The 22,292-nt window shown below is 51.8% G+C and overlaps 1 protein-coding gene across 1 annotated transcript in view; it reads right to left on the bottom strand.

Annotated features, from left to right (window-relative positions):
- The window catches only part of sos2 (son of sevenless homolog 2), a 90,509-nt gene extending 72,067 nt beyond the window's left edge, over window positions 1-18,442 (bottom strand). Inside the window, exon 1 of the mRNA XM_084309954.1 lies at window positions 17,644-18,442. Coding sequence (XP_084166080.1) covers window positions 17,644-17,727 — 84 coding nt within the window. The 5' untranslated portion in view covers window positions 17,728-18,442. The remainder of the gene's footprint in view (window positions 1-17,643) is intronic.
- Window positions 18,443-22,292: the final 3,850 nt, after the last annotated feature.

Genomic DNA, 22,292 nt, shown 5'->3' with positions numbered 1-22,292 from the left:
CACACACACACACACAATAATCCATCACACACACCCACACACACACACACATACAATACTCTGTCACACCCACACATACACAATACTCTGTCACACCCATACATACACACCCACACATACTCCATCTCACGCACACACACTATACTCGAGCCGCTGGCATTTAGCTGGCCGACTGAAGAGAGCGAGAACAACAGTCAGTAGTAACACAATCTGGATGGCGGTCATGCCGGCGTCAACAGCGCGTGGCCCTGGTCTGACCCGTGAAGCCTGCGTGTGTTCCCCCTCTCCGCGGCTCCGTCTGAGGACAGGCAGTGGGCAGGCTGCTGTTGACGGAGGTGATGGGAGGCTTGGGGAAGGGTGGGACACACACACACAGAGTGGAGCACGCCTCGGATTAATCAGACCCCTCCGTCTGCTCCCTCTCTCTCTCTCTCTCTCTCTCTCTCTGGACAGCCTCAGGGGAGGTGTGCACAGGAAGCGTGACCCATCATCACCAAGAACATCCCGTCCCGTCAACGCGGCGCAGGACTCGTCCAGGCCTGAGATAAAGGTGGCCGCCGACAGGCTGCGTGCTGCCGTGGGGGGGGGGGGGGGGGGGGGGGGGCAGCTGGAGTCAAACTGTGTCAGACACTTAGCGGACTGTATCTTTATCCTGCCGGGGTGAAACAGGTGCTAGAGAGATACATAATGTAGATCAACGGGCCAATTCTCAGCTCTTAACTGTTGAGCGAGCGCCCTGCGGGGGAGAGAGAGGGGAGAGAGAGCAGCGAGAGAGAGAGGGGAGAGAGAGAGGGGAGAGAGAGCACGGAGAGAGAGAGGGGAGAGAGAGAGAGGGGAGAGAGAGGAGAGAGAGAGAGCGGAGAGAGCGGAGAGAGAGAGGGGAGAGAGAGAGCGGAGAGATAGAGGAGAGAGAGAGGGGAGAGAGAGCACGGAGAGAGAGAGGGGAGAGAGAGAGAGGGGAGAGAGAGAGAGAGAGGCGAGAGAGAGAGGGGAGAGAGAGAGAGAGAGGCGAGAGAGAGAGCGGCGAGAGAGAGGGGAGAGAGAGAGGGGAGAGAGAGCACGGAGAGAGCACGGAGAGAGAGCGGAGAGAGAGCGGAGAGAGGGGAGAGAGAGCGGAGAGAGAGGGGAGAGAGAGAGGGGAGAGAGCACGGAGAGAGAGGGGAGAGAGAGCGGAGAGAGAGCGGAGAGAGAGGGGAGAGAGAGAGGGGAGAGAGCACGGAGAGAGAGCGGAGAGAGAGCGGAGAGAGAGGGGAGAGAGAGGGGAGAGAGAGGGGAGAGAGAGAGGGGAGAGAGCGGAGAGAGAGGGGAGAGAGAGAGGGGAGAGAGAGCGGAGAGAGAGAGGGGAGAGAGAGCGGAGAGAGAGGGGAGAGAGAGAGGGGAGAGAGAGCGGAGAGAGAGAGGGGAGAGAGAGAGGGGAGAGAGAGCGGAGAGAGAGAGGGGAGAGAGAGAGGGGAGAGAGCGGAGAGAGAGAGAGGAGAGAGATAAGGGCGAGAGAGCGGAGAGAGAGAGCGGAGAGAGAGAGAGAGCGGAGAGAGAGAGGGGAGAGAGAGGGGGGAGAGAGCGGAGAGAGAGAGAGGAGAGAGATAAGGGCGAGAGAGCGGAGAGAGAGAGCGGAGAGAGAGAGAGAGCGGAGAGAGAGAGCGGAAAGAGCGGAGCGAGAGGGGAGCGAGAGCGGGAAAGAGAGCGGAGAGAGCGGAGGGGGAGAGAGAGTGGAGAGAGAGAGCGGAGGGAGAGCAGAGAGCGGAGGGAGAGAGCGGAGGGAGAGAGCGGAGGGAGAGCAGAGAGCGGAGGGAGAGAGCGGAGGGAGAGAGCGGAGGGAGAGAGCGGAGGGAGCGGAGGGGGAGAGAGAGTAGAGAGAGAGCGGAGGGAGAGAGCGGAGGGAGCGGAGGGGGAGAGAGAGTGGAGAGAGAGAGCGGAGGGAGAGCAGAGAGCGGAGGGAGAGAGCGGAGGGAGAGAGCGGAGGGAGAGAGCGGAGGGAGAGAGCGGAACGAGAGAGAGCGGAGCGAGAGGGAGCGGAGCGAGAGAGAGGGGAGAGAGAAAGCAGAGAGAGAGGGGAGAGAGAAAGCAGAAAGAGAGAGCAGCGAGAGAGAGAGAGAGAGAAGCGAGCTCAGCGTGTCACGATTCATAGGTCCAGACCGGCCAGTGCTTTATCATCCAGCCGGGGAACATCAGGTGAGAGAGAGGAAGAGAGAGGGAGAGATAACGACAAACAAAGCGAGGCCTGCAGGATCAAGCTCAGCTGATGACATGTAGATCAGGCCAGAGCAGTCGAGGGTGAACTCAACACTTTTACTTTTACTCTTTACTCAAATTCTTTATTGCCTATATTTAATGTAAGGTATAATATAACTGATTGGGCGTACAGACCCTGATCTGCAGCACCTCACTTTATTTTTCAGTTAATTATACTGTTTACACCGTTTATTTTTTCCTCATGTTTTTATATTCAGATCTCATTTCATTGCCTATATTTATGTCCTTCCACCATTACCCTGCCTGTACCTCCCCTCCCCCCTGCTGCTACGACGCCCAAATTTCCCCAAGGGGATCGAGAAAGGAATATCTTATCTTAGACTTTTTAACTTCATTCTTTATCTAGCTCTAAAACATGGGACTAAAATCCAATTAAACCGCTACAGGGCTTTCAGATAGAATGTGGTAGAAGTCAATCCCTGCTCTCTGAAAGACCCTTATTTCCTACGGCTTGTGGGTGTAGCACATGGTGACGGCATGGTGCGGTGTGTGGGTGTAGCGCACGGTGCGTGTCATGTGTGGGTGTAGCGTGCGGTGTCGTGTGGGTGTAGCGCACGGTGCGTGTCATGTGTGGGTGTAGCGTGCGGTGTCGTGTGGGTGTAGCGCACGGTGCGTGTCATGTGTGGGTGTAGCGCACGGTGCGGGTCGTGTGGGTGTAGCGTGCGGGTCGTGTGGGTGTAGCGCACGGTGCGGGTCGTGTGGGTGTAGCGTGCGGTGTTGTGTGGGTGTAGCGCACGGTGCGGGTCGTGTGGGTGTAGCGTGCGGGTCGTGTGGGTGTAGCGTGCGGTGTTGTGTGGGTGTAGTGTGTGGTGTCGTGTGGGTGTAGCGTGTGGTGTCGTGTGGGTGTAGCGTGCGGTGTTGTGTGGGTGTAGTGTGTGGTGTCGTGTGGGTGTAGCGTGTGGTGTCGTGTGGGTGTAGCGTGCGGTGTTGTGTGGGTGTAGTGTGTGGTGTCGTGTGGGTGTAGCGTGCGGGTCGTGTGGGGTGTAGCGTGCGGGTCGTGTGGGTGTAGCGTGCGGGTCGCCTGTTCCTTAATGACAAGCAAGCAGTGCAAGAATGCGGAAGCATTCTACCGTAGTGGCGTGCGGTAATGCGCCTTTCATTTTCCTTCGCCCAGCGCCCAGGTGCGTGCGTGCGCCGGCGTGCCCGCGCATGCGCATGAGATCCCGCCTTGGTTCGACACGAGCGGAGCTCAATATATATAAGTCACCGCCCCTTATTCAGTATCCAGAAATAGCTCAATTGGCAAGACTGCATGGCTGTGGATCCTACGGCTCGTTTGCTGGCGAGTTCGAATCCATCAAATATTTTTTTTTAACATGACTTTTTTTTTAACATGTATTCTTTCGCCGGTTAAGGTTAGGCATGGTTAAGGTTAAGGTTAAGGTTAGGCATTGTTTCGGAGTTGGTTAAGGTTAGAACGGTTAAGTTTAGGCGCTGTTAAGGAGCTGGTTAAGGTTAGAGTTTGTCAAAGAGAATGGCAATATTCTTTCTATGGTTAAGGTTAGGCATGGTTAAGGTTAAGGTTAAGGTTAGGCATTGTTTCGGAGTTGGTTAAGGTTAGAACGGTTAAGTTTAGGCGCTGTTAAGGAGCTGGTTAAGGTTAGAGTTTGTCAAAGAGAATGGCAATATTCTTTCTATGGTTAAGGTTAGGCATGGTTAAGGTTAAGGTTAAGGTTAGGCATTGTTTCGGAGTTGGTTAAGGTTAGAACGGTTAAGTTTAGGCGCTGTTAAGGAGCTGGTTAAGGTTAGAGTTTGTCAAAGAGAATGGCAATAGACAGCCTATTTCCGCGCGACAGCTCCCAAAGCGGGCCTGAAAAGAAAGGCGCTTTACCGTAGTGGCGTGCGGTGACGAATGCTTCCGCATTTTTGCACTGCTTGCTTGTCATTACGCTACACGCGTGCGGGTCGTGTGGGTGTAGTGTGTGGTGTTGTGTGGGTGTAGCGTGCGGTGTCGTGTGGGTGTAGCGCATGGTGTTGTGTGGGTGTAACGTGCGGTGTTGTGTGGGTGTAGCGCACGGTGTTGTGTGGGTGTAACGTGCGGTGTTGTGTGGGTGTAGCGCACAGTGTTGTGTGGGTGTTGCGCCGTGACGAATCTCCGCACCTCGAGTGGAAACAAGAAGGCAGTGCACCAGGCAGAGGAGGAGAACGGGACTGAAAGGTTGACACTGAATTTCCTGAATTATTTCCAACCGAGTGGACATCTCAGGCGTTTAAAACACATGCCGTGAAGATCAGCTCTCATCAGGGATGCACCGGTCACGCTTGTTCAGTCCCGATACGGATACCTAGACTTTAGATATCAGCCGATACAAAGTATCGATCAGATCCATTACTTCAATTAAGTTTAGGGATGCCCCCGATCGATCGGCCACCGATCGGTATCGGCCGATATTCAGTATAAATATGAGATCGGTGAATTCCGATCCAATCGAAAAACATTATCCAATTCTTAGTGGAATTCTCACTCGCTGACTTCTCTCTCAGGCACACAGAGCTGCAGCGCACTGCCCCTCCCCCTCCCCCTCCTATATATTTAATTTGATTTTTTTTTTATAAAACCAAAAACGATCGGCATCTGTATCGGCCAATATGGCTCATAGACGATCGGTGATCGACATCGGTGGCAAAAAACGGGGAATCCCTAATTAAGTTATTAATTGACAGTACACTGCCCTGCAGAAGCTAACCGCAGTAACTAAAAAAGATTCTAATTGAACTTCTTTTAATATCCGTTTTATCTTGTGACAAAGTAGTTCAATCTTGCTCAGTTTTTAGAGAAAAGGGGTATAAAGAATTGCAGTAACTAGTACTACATAATCACACTGGATAGTCAAATAACTTTAAAGCCATTCTTCTCAATTTCACCGTTTGCACATCTGTGTTATGTTAGCTTCTGCAGGGCAGAATAGACTTGGACCTTACAGTATCAGGGAAATTCTCTGATACCAATATTCAATTTTAGCCTGGCATTGTAAAGATATCCGATATGCGCTGTCAGTATCGGTGCATCCCTCACTCTTATTATTTATTCTCCTCTTGAAAACCCCTCCGCCAATTTCACTCATCTCTCCACGAACTTCCCTGAACATCTCAAAGATTTTGCGCTGAACCCAAGCCAGGGAGCGCAGACTACAGAGCAGTGAGAGAGCATGGAGAGAGCAGTGAGAGCAGGGAGAGAGCAGGGAGAGAGAGCATGGAGAGAGCAGGGAGAGAGAGCATGGAGAGAGCAGGGAGAGAGAGCAGGGAGAGAGCAGGGAGAGATCAGGGAGAGAGAGCAGGGAGAGAGAGCAGGGAGAGAGAGCAGGGAGAGAGAGCAGGGAGAGAGCAGGGAGAGAGAGCAGGGAGAGAGCAGGGAGAGAGAGCAGGGAGAGAGCAGGGAGAGAGCAGGGAGAGCATGGAGAGAGCAGGGAGAGAGAGCAGGGAGAGAGAGCAGGGAGAGAGCAGGGAGAGAGCAGGGAGAGAGCAGGGAGAGAGAGCAGGGAGAGAGAGCAGGGAGAGAGAGCAGGGAGAGAGAGCAGGGAGAGAGCAGGGAGAGAGCAGGGAGAGAGAGCATGGAGAGAGAGCAGGGAGAGAGAGCAGGGAGAGAGAGCAGGGAGAGAGAGCAGGGAGAGAGAGCAGGGAGAGAGAGCAGAGCAGGGAGAGAGAGCAGGGAGAGAGAGCAGGGAGAGAGCAGGGAGAGAGAGCAGGGAGAGAGAGCAGGGAGAGAGAGCAGGGAGAGAGAGGAGGGAGAGAGCAGGGAGAGAGCAGGGAGAGAGAGCATGGAGAGAGAGCAGGGAGAGAGCAGGGAGAGAGAGCAGGGAGAGAGAGCATGGAGAGCAGGGAGAGAGAGCATGGAGAGAGCAGGGAGAGAGAGCATGGAGAGAGAGCAGGGAGAGAGCAGGGAGAGAGAGCAGGGAGAGAGAGCAGGGAGAGAGCAGGGAGAGAGCAGGGAGAGAGAGCATGGAGAGAGAGCAGGGAGAGAGAGCAGGGAGAGAGAGCAGGGAGAGAGAGCAGGGAGAGAGCAGGGAGAGAGCAGGGAGAGAGAGCATGGAGAGAGAGCAGGGAGAGAGAGCAGGGAGAGAGAGCAGGGAGAGAGAGCAGGGAGAGAGAGCAGGGAGAGAGAGCAGGGAGAGAGAGCAGGGAGAGAGCAGGGAGAGAGAGCAGGGAGAGAGAGCAGGGAGAGAGAGCAGGGAGAGAGAGCAGGGAGAGAGAGGAGGGAGAGAGCAGGGAGAGAGAGCATGGAGAGAGAGCAGGGAGAGAGCAGGGAGAGAGAGCAGGGAGAGAGAGCATGGAGAGCAGGGAGAGAGAGCATGGAGAGAGCAGGGAGAGAGAGCATGGAGAGAGAGCAGGGAGAGAGCAGGGAGAGAGAGCAGGGAGAGAGAGCAGGGAGAGAGCATGGAGAGAGCAGGGAGAGAGAGCAGGGAGAGAGAGCAGGGAGAGAGAGCAGGGAGAGAGCAGGGAGAGAGAGCAGGGAGAGAGAGCATGGAGAGAGAGCAGGGAGAGAGAGCAGGGAGAGAGCAGGGAGAGAGAGCAGGGAGAGAGAGCATGGAGAGAGAGCATGGAGAGAGAGCAGGGAGAGAGAGCAGGGAGAGAGAGCAGGGAGAGAGAGCATGGAGAGAGAGCATGGAGAGAGAGCATGGAGAGAGAGCAGGGAGAGAGCAGAGAGAGCAGGGAGAGAGAGCAGGGAGAGAGAGCAGGGAGAGAGAGCAGGGAGAGAGCAGGGAGAGAGAGCAGGGAGAGAGAGCAGGGAGAGAGCAGGGAGAGAGCAGGGAGAGAGAGCAGGGAGAGAGCAGGGAGAGAGAGCAGGGAGAGAGCATGGAGAGAGAGCATGGAGAGAGCAGGGAGAGAGAGCAGGGAGAGAGCAGGGAGAGAGAGCAGGGAGAGAGCAGGGAGAGAGAGCAGGGAGAGAGCAGGGAGAGAGAGCATGGAGAGAGAGCAGGGAGAGAGAGCAGGGAGAGAGCAGGGAGAGAGAGCATGGAGAGAGCAGGGAGAGAGAGCATGGAGAGAGAGCAGTGAGAGCAGGGAGAGAGAGCAGTGAGAGCAGGGAGAGAGAGCATGGAGAGAGCAGGGAGAGAGCAGGGAGAGAGAGCATGGAGAGAGCAGGGAGAGAGAGCATGGAGAGAGAGCAGGGAGAGAGAGCATGGAGAGAGAGCAGTGAGAGCAGGGAGAGAGCAGGGAGAGAGCATGGAGAGAGAGCAGGGAGAGAGAGCAGTGAGAGCAGGGAGAGAGAGCAGGGAGAGAGAGCAGGGAGAGAGAGCAGTGAGAGCAGGGAGAGAGAGCATGGAGAGAGCAGGGAGAGAGCAGGGAGAGAGAGCAGGGAGAGAGAGCAGGGAGAGAGCAGGGAGAGAGAGCAGGGAGAGAGCATGGAGAGAGCATGGAGAGAGAGCAGGGAGAGAGAGCAGGGAGAGAGCAGGGAGAGAGAGCATGGAGAGAGCAGGGAGAGAGAGCAGGGAGAGAGAGCAGGGAGAGAGCAGGGAGAGAGCAGGGAGAGAGAGCAGGGAGAGAGCAGGGAGAGAGCAGGAAGAGAGCAGGGAGAGAGAGCAGGGAGAGAGAGCAGGGAGAGAGCAGGGAGAGAGAGCATGGAGAGAGAGCAGGGAGAGAGCAGGGAGAGAGCAGGGAGAGAGAGCAGGGAGAGAGAGCAGGGAGAGAGAGCAGGGAGAGAGAGCATGGAGAGAGCATGGAGAGAGAGCATGGAGAGAGCAGGGAGAGAGAGCATGGAGAGAGAGCAGGGAGAGAGCAGGGAGAGAGCAGGGAGAGAGCAGGGAGAGAGCAGGGAGAGAGCAGGGAGAGAGCAGGGAGAGAGCAGGGAGAGAGAGCAGGGAGAGAGAGCAGTGAGAGCAGGGAGAGAGAGCATGGAGAGAGCAGGGAGAGAGCAGGGAGAGAGAGCAGGGAGAGAGAGCAGGGAGAGAGCAGGGAGAGAGAGCAGGGAGAGAGCATGGAGAGAGCATGGAGAGAGAGCAGGGAGAGAGAGCAGGGAGAGAGCAGGGAGAGAGAGCATGGAGAGAGCAGGGAGAGAGAGCAGGGAGAGAGAGCAGGGAGAGAGCAGGGAGAGAGCAGGGAGAGAGAGCAGGGAGAGAGCAGGGAGAGAGCAGGAAGAGAGCAGGGAGAGAGAGCAGGGAGAGAGAGCAGGGAGAGAGCAGGGAGAGAGAGCATGGAGAGAGAGCAGGGAGAGAGCAGGGAGAGAGCAGGGAGAGAGAGCAGGGAGAGAGAGCAGGGAGAGAGAGCAGGGAGAGAGAGCATGGAGAGAGCATGGAGAGAGAGCATGGAGAGAGCAGGGAGAGAGAGCATGGAGAGAGAGCAGGGAGAGAGCAGGGAGAGAGCAGGGAGAGAGCAGGGAGAGAGCAGGGAGAGAGCAGGGAGAGAGAGCAGGGAGAGAGCAGGGAGAGAGCAGGGAGAGAGAGCAGGGAGAGAGAGCAGGGAGAGAGAGCATGGAGAGAGCATGGAGAGAGAGCAGGGAGAGAGCAGGGAGAGAGAGCAGGGAGAGAGAGCAGGAAGAGAGAGCATGGAGAGAGAGCAGGAAGAGAGAGCAGGGAGAGAGAGCAGGGAGAGAGCAGGGAGAGAGCAGGGAGAGAGAGCATGGAGAGAGAGCAGGGAGAGAGCAGGGAGAGAGAGCAGGGAGAGAGAGCAGGGAGAGAGCAGGGAGAGAGGGGTGAGAGCATGGAGAGAGCAGGAGAGGGGCGAGAGAGCATGGAGAGCATGGAGAGAGCAGGGAGAGAGGGGCGAGAGAGCATGGAGAGAGGGGAGAGCAGGGAGAGAGAGCAGGGAGAGAGGGGCGAGAAAGCAGGGAGAGAGGGGCGAGAAAGCAGGGAGAGAGGGGCGAGAAAGCAGGGAGAGAGGGGCGAGAAAGCAGGGAGAGAGAGCAGGGAGAGAGGGGCGAGAAAGCAGGGAGAGAGAGCAGGGAGAGAGGGGCGAGAAAGCAGGGAGAGAGGGGAGAGAGAGCAGGGAGAGAGGGGAGAGAGAGCAGGGAGAGAGGGGCGAGAAAGCAGGGAGAGAGGGGCGAGAAAGCAGGGAGAGAGAGCAGGGAGAGAGGGGCGAGAAAGCAGGGAGAGAGAGCAGGGAGAGAGGGGAGCGAGAAAGCAGGGAGAGAGGGGCGAGAAAGCAGGGAGAGAGAGCAGGGAGAGAGGGGAGAGAAAGCAGGGAGAGAGAGCAGGGAGAGAGGGGCGAGAAAGCAGGGAGAGAGAGGGGAGAGCGAGCACCGTGTGAAACTCCGCCGTCAAGCCTGCTCAGCTTAACTCAACATGGCAACGGGAGTGAAACTGTATCCAGCGGGCAGCCCTGGCCTTTCTCCCAGCTCCAGTGAAACAGCAGACAGGGAGAATGCACAGTTATTATTAACAGCAGCGTGTCGGGGGCTAAGTGACGCTCTCGCATAGCACCAGGCACGAGCCACGGGCGGCAGGGACAGCCGGGACCGTGCAGACAAGGCCGGGACCGTGCAGACACAGAGACGGGACCGTGCAGACACAGACGGGACCGTGCAGACACAGACGGGACCGTGCAGACACAGACGGGACCGTGCAGACACAGACGGGACCGTGCAGACACAGACGGGACCGTGCAGCAGACACAGACGGGACCGTGCAGACACAGACGGGACCGTGCAGACACAGACGGGACCGTGCAGCAGACACAGACGGGACCGTGCAGACAGACGGGACCGTGCAGCAGACACAGACGGGACCGTGCAGACAGACGGGACCGTGCAGCAGACACAGACGGGACCGTGCAGACACAGACGGGACCGTGCAGCAGACACAGACGGGACCGTGCAGACACAGACGGGACCGTGCAGACACAGACGGGACCGTGCAGACACAGACGGGACCGTGCAGACACAGACGGGACCGTGCAGACACAGACGGGACCGTGCAGACACAGACGGGACCGTGCAGACACGGACGGGACCGTGCAGACACAGACGGGACCGTGCAGACACAGACGGGACCGTGCAGACACAGACGGGACCGTGCAGACACAGACGGGACCGTGCAGACACAGACGGGACCGTGCAGACACAGACAGGACCGTGCAGACACAGACAGGACCTTGCAGACACAGACGGGACCGTGCAGACACAGACAGGACCGTGCAGACACAGACGGGACCGTGCAGACACGGACGGGACCGTGCAGACACAGACGGGACCGTGCAGACACAGACGGGACCGTGCAGACACAGACGGGACCGTGCAGCAGACACAGACAGGACCGTGCAGACACAGACAGGACCGTGCAGACACAGACGGGACCGTGCAGACACAGACGGGACCGTGCAGACACAGACGGGACCGTGCAGACACAGACGGGACCGTGCAGACACAGACGGGACCGTGCAGACACAGACGGGACCGCGCAGAGACGGCCGGGAGTCGGGACTATGCAGACCACACAAACCGGGACCCTCCGCGCCGGGCCCGCGGCATAATGTCACGTGACCATTAGCGCCACGGTGGTGGTGGTGGGGGGGGGGGGCACAGTGACCCGTCGCTGAGGCAAGTCTACATGGTGCATCATCTGCTGCATATAGTAGCATTATTAAAAGAAAATAAGTCTGACTCATAACCACCTAAACATGCACACAGACTACAAACGTATGACGTAGGGGGGTGTACCAGTGGGGGTACCTTGTGTGTACTGCACCTTGTTTACAATGTTTACTTTTACTCCGTTCATCTTTCTCATATTCAGAGCTAATCATAGCGCCGAAATGTATGTCTTTCATCTATTACCCTGCCCATACATGTCCCTCCTCCCCTCCCCCCCCTGCTGCTATGACGACCAGATTTCCCCAAGGGGATCAATAAAGGAATAACTTATCTTATCTTCTTGACACCTTGGAGGATGACTGACTATAATAACTTCTGAAGGTCTTGCGTCTCCCACCTCGATATAACTATAAAACAACCAAAACTGTATAGTGTGTGAATGTTTGAGGAACTACCTTTCTTTATAGTCAGATTCTACGTGTTTCTAGAGCGATAGTGGGAGGTGTAATGGCAGCTTTTAAAAAAAGATAATAGTCTTAATAATGTGGTCCACTGCTCCAGGTGAAGCGCAACACTGCCGGGGTCGGGGGGTTCGATTCCAACCGGGGGGGGGGGGGGGGGCACCCCGAGCTAAAACGGGTACCATGTACAGCGCTTTGGGACAAAGCAGCCAGTAAAATGTCATTATGATAATAATAATAAAAACTCTTAAAAGGCTGGTTTCTGTTATAATAGACCATGGCATGTTCTGGAGAAAACAACAACATCAGGTCACAGAGAGGTTCTACATGAACTATTACGAGTATCGATTGAAAAACCCTGACAGATACCACAACTATACTATACTTTTTTTTACTTTGTGTGAATAAAACCGTATCGCTCACATTAGGGGTGTAACGATGCGACCTCACAACGATTAATTTCGATTATTCAGGCAACGATTCAATGAATCATGAAATCTCTTCATTTGACCACAATTCGATTCGATAATTTTTTATACATTTTCTATCAGTTAATTCCCCCAAAAAAATGTAATACACAAATGTGGCTGGGGGAACTGATAGTCGAATGGACTATAGGTCAATAAAAACAATTACACAAAAAAAAAACATAAAACAAAATTAAAAATAAATTAAAAATTTATTTCGATAACATTTTCAAATCGATGCAGTTGAATCGTCACATTAGAATTGATGCATTTCGATTAATCGATGCATCGTTAGTTACACACCTAGCTCACATATTTACTAGACCGGCCATGTTGGATATATAATAACTATGTTGGTTACAATAACAGCAGTAATGACTCGCAGCAAAAACAGTTTCCTTGACAATTCCAAGTTTCCCCGTTTCGGCAGCCTCAACATTTTTCCACACCAGGTCAGAGCGACATGATTCAGTCGATACCTACAGTAGATGACACAGCTCTCAGATACCCAGCCCTAGGAACTGGTGTGAGTGAGTGGGGGGCGTGGATGAGGCCCTGTGGGTGTGTGTGTGAGAGTGGGGGGCGTGGATGAGGCCCTGTGGGTGTGTGTGTGTGTGTGTGTGTGTGAGAGTGGGTGGTGTGGATGAAGCCCTGTGTGTGTGTGTGTGAGTGGGGGGCGTGGATGAGGCCCTGTGTGTGTGTGTGTGTGTGTGTGTGAGTGGGGGCGTGGATGAGGCCCTGTGTGTGTGTGTGTGTGTGTGTGTGAGTGGGGGCGTGGATGAGGCCCTGTGTGTGTGTGTGTGTGTGAGTGAGTGGGGGGCGAGGATGAGGCCCTGTGTGTGTGTGTGTGTGTGTGTGTGTGTGTGTGTGTGTGTGTGAGTGAGAGAGTGGGGGGCGTGGATGAGGCCCTGTGTGTGTGTGTGTGTGTGAGTGAGTGAGTGGGGGGCGAGGATGAGGCCCTGTGTGTGTGTGTGTGTGTGTGAGTGGGGGGCGTGGATGAGGCCCTGTGTGTGTATGTGTGTGTGTGTGAGTGGGGGGCGTGGATGAGGCCCTGTTTGTGTGTGTGTGTGTGAGTGAGTGGGGGGCGTGGATGAGGCCCTGTGTGTGTGTGTGTGTGAGTGAGTGGGGGGCGAGGATGAGGCCCTGTGTGTGAGTGAGTGGGGGGCGTGGATGAGGCCCTGTGTGTGTGTGTGTGTGTGTGTGTGTGAGTGAGTGGGGGGCGTGGATGAGGCCCTGTGTGTGTGTGTGTGTGTGAGTGAGTGGGGGGCGTGGATGAGGCCCTGTGTGTGTGTGTGTGTGTGTGAGTGAGTGGGGGGCGTGGATGAGGCCCTGTGTGTGTGTGTGTGTGTGTGAGTGAGTGGGGGGCGTGGATGAGGCCCTGTGTGTGTGTGTGTGTGTGTGTGAGTGAGTGGGGGGCGTGGATGAGGCCCTGTGTGTGTGTGTGTGTGTGTGTGAGTGAGTGGGGGGCGTGGATGAGGCCCTGTGTGTGTGTGTGTGTGTGTGTGTGTGAGTGAGTGGGGGGCGTGGATGAGGCCCTGTGTGTGTGTGTGTGTGTGTGAGTGAGTGGGGGGCGTGGATGAGGCCCTGTGTGTGTGTGTGTGTGTGTGTGAGTGAGTGGGGGGCGTGGATGAGGCCCTGTGTGTGTGTGTGTGTGTGTGTGAGTGAGTGGGGGGCGTGGATGAGGCCCTGTGTGTGTGTGTGTGTGTGTGTGTGTGTGTGTGTGTGTGTGAGTGAGTGGGGGGCGTGGATGAGGCCCTGTGTGTGTGTGTGTGTGTGTGTGTGTGAGTGAGTGGGGGGCGTGGATGAGGCCCTGTGTGTGTGTGTGTGTGTGAGTGAGTGGGGGGCGTGGATGAGGCCCTGTGTGTGTGTGTGTGTGTGTGTGTGTGTGTGTGTGTGTGTGTGAGTGAGTGGGGGGCGTGGATGAGGCCCTGTGTGTGTGTGTGTGTGTGTGAGTGAGTGGGGGGCGTGGATGAGGCCCTGTGTGTGTGTGTGTGTGTGTGAGTGAGTGGGGGGCGTGGATGAGGCCCTGTGTGTGTGTGTGTGTGTGTGTGTGTGTGTGTGTGTGTGAGTGAGTGGGGGGTGTGGATGAGGCCCACCGACAGGGCAGCTAACTGACAAGGAAACCCCCTGTGGCCAGCTGTGAAAAACAGCGAGTCACCCTCAGTCTAAAGTAAACCATAAGAAACCTCTGTTGAGTCAGTCGGACAGGCTCCCCCTCCGGCGCTCCAGCAACGAGTTGAGACAACGAGACCCAGCAACAGCACCCCCCCCCCCCCCCCCCACCCCCATCAGCAGCAGCAGCCCCCCCCTCACCAGCAGCACCCCACCCCCAGCAGCAGCACCACCACCACCACCACCACCTGCTCGCTCAACAGTTTAATCTGATTCATCATCACCGCACACAGTCTCTCTACAGCACTGTGTGGACTGGAGATACGAGACAACATCATCTGCTGGTGGTGTTGTTATCCTGTGAAAGTGATGTCGTCACGCGGGGCCTTAATTGCGTTAGCAGCAGCGCCCACCGGTTTGAAAGGGTGATTCACTCGGCTCCGAGGTCCAGCATAAATAATAATATTTGCCTTGATGAGACGTATGATAAGTTCAAAGTTACGTGGCACTTCGCTTGTTGCCAAATCATCACCGGGGGGGGAGGAGGAGCTCACCACGTTGTGTGGTAATAGAGGGTTAACCCTTTCACTACCACACTGCAGAATGTTAAGCCTTTCACTACCACACTACAGACAGTTTAAGCACTCAGGAAGCACTATTTATTTTATTTTAATTATTTTATTTTAATACTTTTTACTAATAAATATCTTGTACAATTTCATCCTAACTGATGTTGATAATGATGTAATTGATGTTGATAATGATGTAATGTATTGAATATTGTTGTATCGTTGTGTGTGCCGGACCCCAGGAAGAATAGCTTTTGTCAAGTGCAAAAGCTAATGGGGATCCTAAATAAAACATAAACATAAACAGTCTGTAGTGTGGTAGTGAAAGGGTTACCTTCTGCAGTGTGGCCCGCTGTGAAAAGGGTTAACCCTTTGTCGTGTGGCAGTGAAAGGGTTAATAGAACAACAAACACTGAATGACTGCTTGGCTGCCTGGGAAGCCACAGGCCGGTTTCATAACTTAGACGAAGCTATACTTCTGTATTTTGAAGCCGTTTCAACGACACAAATGTATCAGCCCTCCAAGCAACTTCCCCTCTTGTACAGTTTACACAGAGCTTTAGATCCACGGTACTCAAGTTTATCTGCGTCCTATCTCCTCTGTAGAGCACGACAAAGCTTTGTCGCTGGAGCACATGTCCCTCTCTTAAGCCCAGGAGTGGCTCTTAACCCCCCCCCCCCCCCCCCCCCCATCAGAACAAGACAACTCTTCCACAAATAGACAAACTATAAAACCTTTGAGGCTTTTTTTTCTTTTTTTAAAAGTCTGGCCGACTCCCTGTACACGGGGGGCAAACCGCGTGGATCTCGTCGAGAGAGCAACGTTTTCACATCATCCGCCCGTCCCTTTAGGAGGTAAAGGAGCGCTCCGAGCGAACACAGGGGATCTCTCTCGACGGTGTTTCTTACACTATGGGTCGGGGGCCCAGAGTGGGCCGTGCCTCTGCCTTCGGTGGGTCCCCAGTTTCCCCCCCGCAGGACAACACATTACAATAGTATGTGTTCATGAGCTCGGGTCACGGGATGAGACTAGAAGGTTCTCGTTCGAGTCATGAGCCCAGGAAGAGTTTAAGACTCCATGATTTACTATCATAAGATGTGGGTCTACGTCGAACGGATGATGAGCGGATGATGAGGCAAAAAAGGGGGGATGGGAGCAAAACAATAGAACGGCAATAACTGGGTTTTCTAAAAGTCTTACATGAGTCATATGTTCACTGGCTAAAGTAAGACTGAGGGCTATAGAGGGAGACTGAGGAAACCATATATATTGAATTCATGTTGATGTTGTGATATTAAAGAATGCAATATCCTGGAAATCCAATAGGAGAGACGAAGTAAAAAAGTATTTCTCCCACGATATACGCTACTGAACTAGTGCATAAGGACATTTTTATTTGAAACTTATGACTAAAAATGCAATTGCATTAAAAAAGAAATATCACATTCACTGGTGCCCCGCTGAAATAGTCCACCTTGCTCTGCCCTAGAAGAGGATGATAGTGACCTATCTCGAACCCGGCCCCCGTTTTCTTGATCCTGCAATCACAACTGTTGCTGGGAACAGCGACAGGTGTGATTGGAGGATCGAGAAAAAGGAGGCAGGGTTTGAGATAGGTCAATTCTCAATTGTAAACAGAATTGAAATCAACATAAAGCGGGGGGGGGGGGGGGGGGAAGAGAGAGCAAGGCAGTCAGAAAGAAAGCCAGGCTTCGTCTGGAGACTGAAGCGGTCAGAAAGAAAGCCAGGCTTCATCTGGAGACTGAAGCGGTCAGAAAGAAAGCCAGGCTTCGTCTGGAGACTGAAGCGGTCAGAAAGAAAGCCAGGCTTCATCTGGAGACTGAAGCCGTCAGAAAGAAAGCCAGGCTTCATCTGGAGACTGAAGCCGTCAGAAAGAAAGCCAGGCTTCATCTGGAGACTGAAGCGGTCAGAAAGAAAGCCAGGCTTCATCTGGAGACTGAAGCGGTCAGAAAGAAAGCCAGGCTTCATCTGGAGACTGAAGCCGTCAAAACGAAAGCCAGGCTTCGCCCGTTTACATTTACATTCAGTCATTTAGCTGATGCTTTTATCCAAAGTGACGTACACATTATGAACAACAAGTCAGCAGGAGGGTACACCTCTGTGTCAGTGGCATTGTTCATCAAATCATGTAGAACTTGAGTGCATAATTATAGACATAATTCATTAGTATGATAGGTAGTAGTATACGACGTATATAGTAGCATAGTAGTATAGGCATATTAGTATGTTAGGTAGTAGTATAGGTATAGTAGCTAGTAGTAGGTAGGTACATACATAATAGTAAGAAGATACTAAGACAGTAAGAAGGTTAGTTTCCTCGAGCTGGAGAAGTTTCCTTTCCGGGGCCTTGACAGTTTCAGGTTCATGAGAATCAGGTCGACAACCTGTTCGGTGGTTGAGGGGGGGAAACCCCACATCAACAGACAATCGAAACAGCTGTCATCAGTTCCCGCTGCTCTGTGAAGAAGACGAAACCTCTTCGCTACAAATCGCAAACGAGGAAAATTACTGTATGTGCTCACACAAGCATCCCCCCCAGACGTCTATACAACGTCGTTGGCACGTCAGTTGGGAGTTATCGCCTTGATGTTCTGCTATTTGCGAGGTGTGAAACAAGGTCTACATAACGACCAAACACCATCATCGGTGGTTCAAGACACTGTACTTAACCCTGACTTTCGGTCAAAACGAACCGACTTCCACCAAAACACAAGTGGGATCATTGTATGGAGGACACTGGGTGATAAGACTGATCAGACAAGACCACAAAACACCAGATACATTAGACGGAATAGAGAATACACAGGTTCCATGATGACTGGCATAGCTTTGCTGTTTTTGGCTGCTGGGGGGTACAGAACAGAAAGAGAAGCTTGTAAAGTCTCCTCGACAATAATGCTTCAGTAGTAGTGATAGACGTGTATGTATGTCAATAAGGTAAGCAAATCGGGGCATCGTTTCTGTACACTGAAGAGAGACCCCCCCCTCACAGTGTCATTCAATTCACAATGAATGAATGAATGAAAACTTTATTTAACAGATTGCAGAATTGGTACAATACAGTACAGCTCAATACACACAATTGTTAAGGGGATGGAGACCAGAGAAAGACGTTTGTCTTGTTTACATCAGGGTCCCCCATTTTCAATCATCACAATCACGGGCACAAACATGTTGATTGATTTAGAGATGACTGGTGGTGGTGGGTGCGCTCGATTCATCAACAGTTGTTCCAACAACCACCGTCCTCCTTTGCGGAGTGAAATGACAACAACAAACAACAAAAAACGTTTACCTTTCGCAAAGCTTGCACGAAGAGGCCTCGCCATTTGTGACTGTTCTCGTCGCTTGAAAAGTCATAGATCTGCTGAGGCTGCATGGCTGTGGTGGTGGCGGCTCCTTACGTTGCCGTGATCCGGGCTGGAGCCTCGTCAGCATCGGCCCCAGATCTGGTGCTTGGTGGAGGGTGGGTGGGTCCGTCCAGGCACGGAGAAAACAGTCAACTCAACAATAAACCTCACGCACCCGAGGGGTCGAATAAGGTTGACCACCAGGCAGCAAGCTAATAGTAGCTACACGGGGGGGAAAGCACATGTATTGTAGTTAAGGCTATAGCCTGGCTGCTGCTGCTGGAACGTTTAACACAGCAGCTAGCTAGCTAAAGGGCTAGCTAACGAGCTAATAACAATGTCGCGCTATGGTCGGTTCGCTTACCCAGCAGGCGAGCTACTAATAACAGACAGACACCATTCACTCACTTCGGCTCGGTGTCACGTCATGGGATAACTAGCTATAACGATAACCAGTCTAAGTGAGCGTCGAGCTAGTGGTGTGTCCGGCTGGCTAACACCTGTAGTAACGTTAGCCCGGGCTGTAGCGTCGTTAGCTCGCTGGCTAACGGGCTGCTGCTGTGTGAGTGTCGGCCTCGCGACGCGCTGCTGCTCCTCAGAGTTACGTTGTTGTGGCTCGCGACCCGTCCAGGTTCACAGAAGACACACTTTCTCCTCCTCCGCTGCTGTTTACTTCTTCTTCTTCACGCTCAATCATCTTCTAATCTTCTCCCTCTCCCGGTCCCGTCAATCCCTCCGAGGTATATAAATCCCACACAGCTCGAATTATAGTCACCGAGGCATTTCGGTGGCGGTACGGTTGTTGCCGAGATGTTTTTTTTTTTGGTTTAGTTTCTTCTTCTCCAAGTCGCGCCGATGTTCGGTGCGAACTCTCTCTCTCTGGCTCTGCGTCTCTCTCTGGCTGCCTTGGTTTTTTCCACTTTGCGCCCTCCTGCGAAACACTACAGCCAGCTGCTGTCACGCACGCTGCTGTGCGTCTGCTGCGTGGTGGATGATGCACACAAAAAAAAAAGTTTGATTTCAATAGTTTATCATGTTTGTGGTGCTATGTGGGTCAATATCAACCCTCACACTACTCAGACATTTTAAAGTAGGGATGCTGGGATAGGGATATTGGCTTTTTTACCGATACCGATATTGTCCAACTCTTAATTTCCGATACCGATATATGCAGCCCCCCCCCCCCCCCCCCCCCAAAACGGAATAATTTCAGGTAATTAACATTACATATCTCTTGTTGTGGAATTAACACAACATTATGTGTTGCATTATGGGTTCCATCCTAGAGGCTAATCACACCATTCTGATTGACAAGCTAAAAGCAATTGGTTTTGATAGTCTATCAGTGAGCTGGATACAATCCTACCTGGAGGGGAGAGAACAGATGGTGGAGGTAAACGGTACCCTACCCCCCCCCCCCCCCTCACAGTGCGCTGTGGTGTTCCACAAGGAAGCATACTAGGACCGCTACTGTTCCTAATTTATGCAAATGACATGTCGTCAGCTTGTGACTGCAACTTGTTCCTGTTTGCGGACGACTCAGCCCTGCTGGTCTCTGACAAGAACAAGTTACAGGTTGAAAAAACCCTTAGCTCGGAACTAGGCAAAATCTGCATATGGCTCGCCGACAACAAACTATCATTACACATGGGCAAAACAGAGTCCATTCTCTTCGGTTCAAATAACAAACTCAGCAAGACCGACGGCTTCTCAGTTACAGTGGGTGACAATATTGTCACAAGGAAAGATGAAATTACCTACCTGGGTTCCATCCTAGAGGCTAATCTTTCCTGTGACAATAATGGCATCCAATGTAATAAAAAAAAGTCAACCAACGAACTCGATTTTTGTACCGGATCTCCTCTCTGGTAAACAAGAATACCCTGAAGACTCTGGCAGGAGCACTCATTCAAGGGTACTACTACTATGCTTGCACCTCATGGTACCAAAGCACCTCAAAGGCACTAAAAACCAAATTACAAACATCTCAAAACAAACTAGTCAGACTACTGCTTGACCTGACTCCTAGAACCCACCTCACCCCTGCCCACTTTGACAACCTAGGATGGCTCAGAGTAGACGACAGAGTACAGCAACTTGCAATGGGCCTGGTCTACAAGATACACTACACGACCAAGGTACCCATGTACATGTCAAAATACTTCCCAAAGGTCAGTGAATACCACGATCACAACACCAGAGGGAGCTCCACAAATCATGTTAAACCCAGATTCGGCTCAAACAAGGGACTAAACACGTTTCGCAATTATCCCACATCAATGTGGAACGCCCTACCCAAAGCTGTAAAGGAATGTGAATCACTACCCACTTTCAAAAACACTCTCAAAGAACACCTACGGGAGACTGCATTTCGAAACTGGCCCCTACAAATATCCTAACCCAGTTGTACAGTAAATGACCAAGTATGGCTTTGTCAGTATTCCAATGTACAGTGTACAGTGTCCCCCCCCTACCCAACCCCCCCCCCCCGCCTGTACGTTAATGCCAAGCAAGCAGTGCAAAAATGCTTCCGCATTCGTCACCGCACGCTAGTGCGGTAAAGCGCCCTTCTTTTCAGACAAATGCTACCGTGCGTGCACCGGCGGCGGCGTGCTCGCTCAGGTGCGTGCGTGCGCCGGCGTGCTCGCGCGAGGTGCCCGCGCATGCGACACGAGCGGAGCTCAATATATATAAGTCACCGCCCCTTATTCACTATCTAGCAAATAGCTCAATTGGCAAGGACACATGGCTGTGGATCCTATGGCTTGTTTGCTGGCGAGTTCGAATCCCATCGAAAATATTTTTTAACGTGATTTTTTTTTAACGTGTATTCTTTCGCCGATTAAGGTTAGGCATTGTTTCGGAGTTGGTTAAGGTTAGAACGGTTAAGTTTAGGCGCTGTTAAGGAGCTGGTTAAGGTTAGAGTTTGTCAAAGAGAATGGCAATATAATTTCTATGGTTAAGGTTAGGCATTGTTTCGGAGTTGGTTAAGGTTAGAACGGTTAAGTTTAGGCGTTGTTAAGGAGCTGGTTAAGGTTAGAGTTTGTCAAAGAGAATGGCAATAGACAGCCTATTTCCGCACGACCTGGGCGCTGGGCGGCGGAAAATGAAAGGCGCATTACTGCATGCCACTACGGTAAATTTTTCCACTGCTTGCTTGGCATAAAGCTACACGCCCCCCCCCCACCTCCAATGTACAGCCCCCCCCGCCCCCCCACCCACCCAACCTCCTCCAATGTACAGTTTTTACGTCAAATGTATATAATCTGTTAATAAAGTTTTCAATCAATCAATCAATCAATCAATGCATACTTTTGACAATAAATAAAATCAGAATTTGTTCTTACTTGCTTGCCTGGGTAAATAAATGAATAAAGGTTATAGAAATGTAAAAAAATAATAATAATAATAATATTTGAAAACCGATACCGATATTTTCCAATATCACATTTTAATGCCAATATCGGCCGATAATATCAGACATCATCATAAATAGTAGATACTCAAGTTGTAGAAATATATATATAAGCTGAGCTCCCTCCCACACATATATTCAGAGAATAAACCATGAGATATGTCCACCCTGGCTGTCATGGACATAATACATTACTGTTAAATATGTTTTCATTGCAATATTAAGATGAAAATTACTTTTTCTGAAAGGTATGATGTCCCTTTTCCGGAACAGGGTTATTTGTTTGCTTTAAATGATAAATAAATAAAAGATTTTATGTAAACCATCTGTTTTTAAAGAAACACATACAATTCGCAGTTGAATTAATTGTGCTTATGCATTGAAAATGGAGGACCCTTATGTAAACAAGACGAAAGGACGAAAGTATGTGTCTGGTCTTCATTGATTGATTGAAAACTTAAAATTAAATACTCAGATTGCATAATGGGTACAACAATACAGTACGGCTCAATACACACAATTGTTAAGGGGATGCAGACCAGAGAAAGACTTTCGTCTAGTTTACATCAGAGTCCCCTATTTTCAATTCATGATGACAATATAGTGAGTTACATTGTTGCCTTAAATATAAAACTCATGCGCAGCGGCGCATCCTCTTAGCACTTGTTAGTATTGAGCTGTACTGTATTGTACCCATTCTGCTATCTGTTAATACAGTTTTCAATCAATCAGTCAATTGTGTACTCAATTATACAGGTGATTTTAAATCTATTGTTTCGTTTTCATAACCCGCTTTCACTTTTCAATTGTCCCCGAGAAGGGTATAATGAAATGAGGCTTATTATGCAAGATAATGCAATTACATATTATGCAAGACAATTGCCCGTGATTATGGAAAATGTTTATTTTCACAAATCCCCATATGCAAGAATGGCTGAACAAACCCATACTAGATATGATTTGACAATGCAAAATATAATGTTGATATATTTTGATTTCACAAAGATTTGTTTCCATAGGTCTGCCCATAGTACAAGTATTTGGTCTGCCCCCCTGTGGACATAAGATATCATACTCAGACGCTCATGTTAATTAAATAGTTGGTCAAATACCAACCGATCAAGTCCACGGTAAAAGGCCAACTTTCTGTAAAAAAACTAACAAAACACACGACACTGT

The sequence above is a fragment of the Notolepis coatsorum genome (genome assembly GCF_963971535.1).
Source record: "Notolepis coatsorum genome assembly, chromosome: 3".
NCBI classification, from domain to species: domain Eukaryota; kingdom Metazoa; phylum Chordata; class Actinopteri; order Aulopiformes; family Paralepididae; genus Notolepis; species Notolepis coatsorum.
The sequence above is the reverse complement of the archived record's forward strand: the minus strand, read 5'-3'. Positions and strand labels throughout refer to the sequence as shown.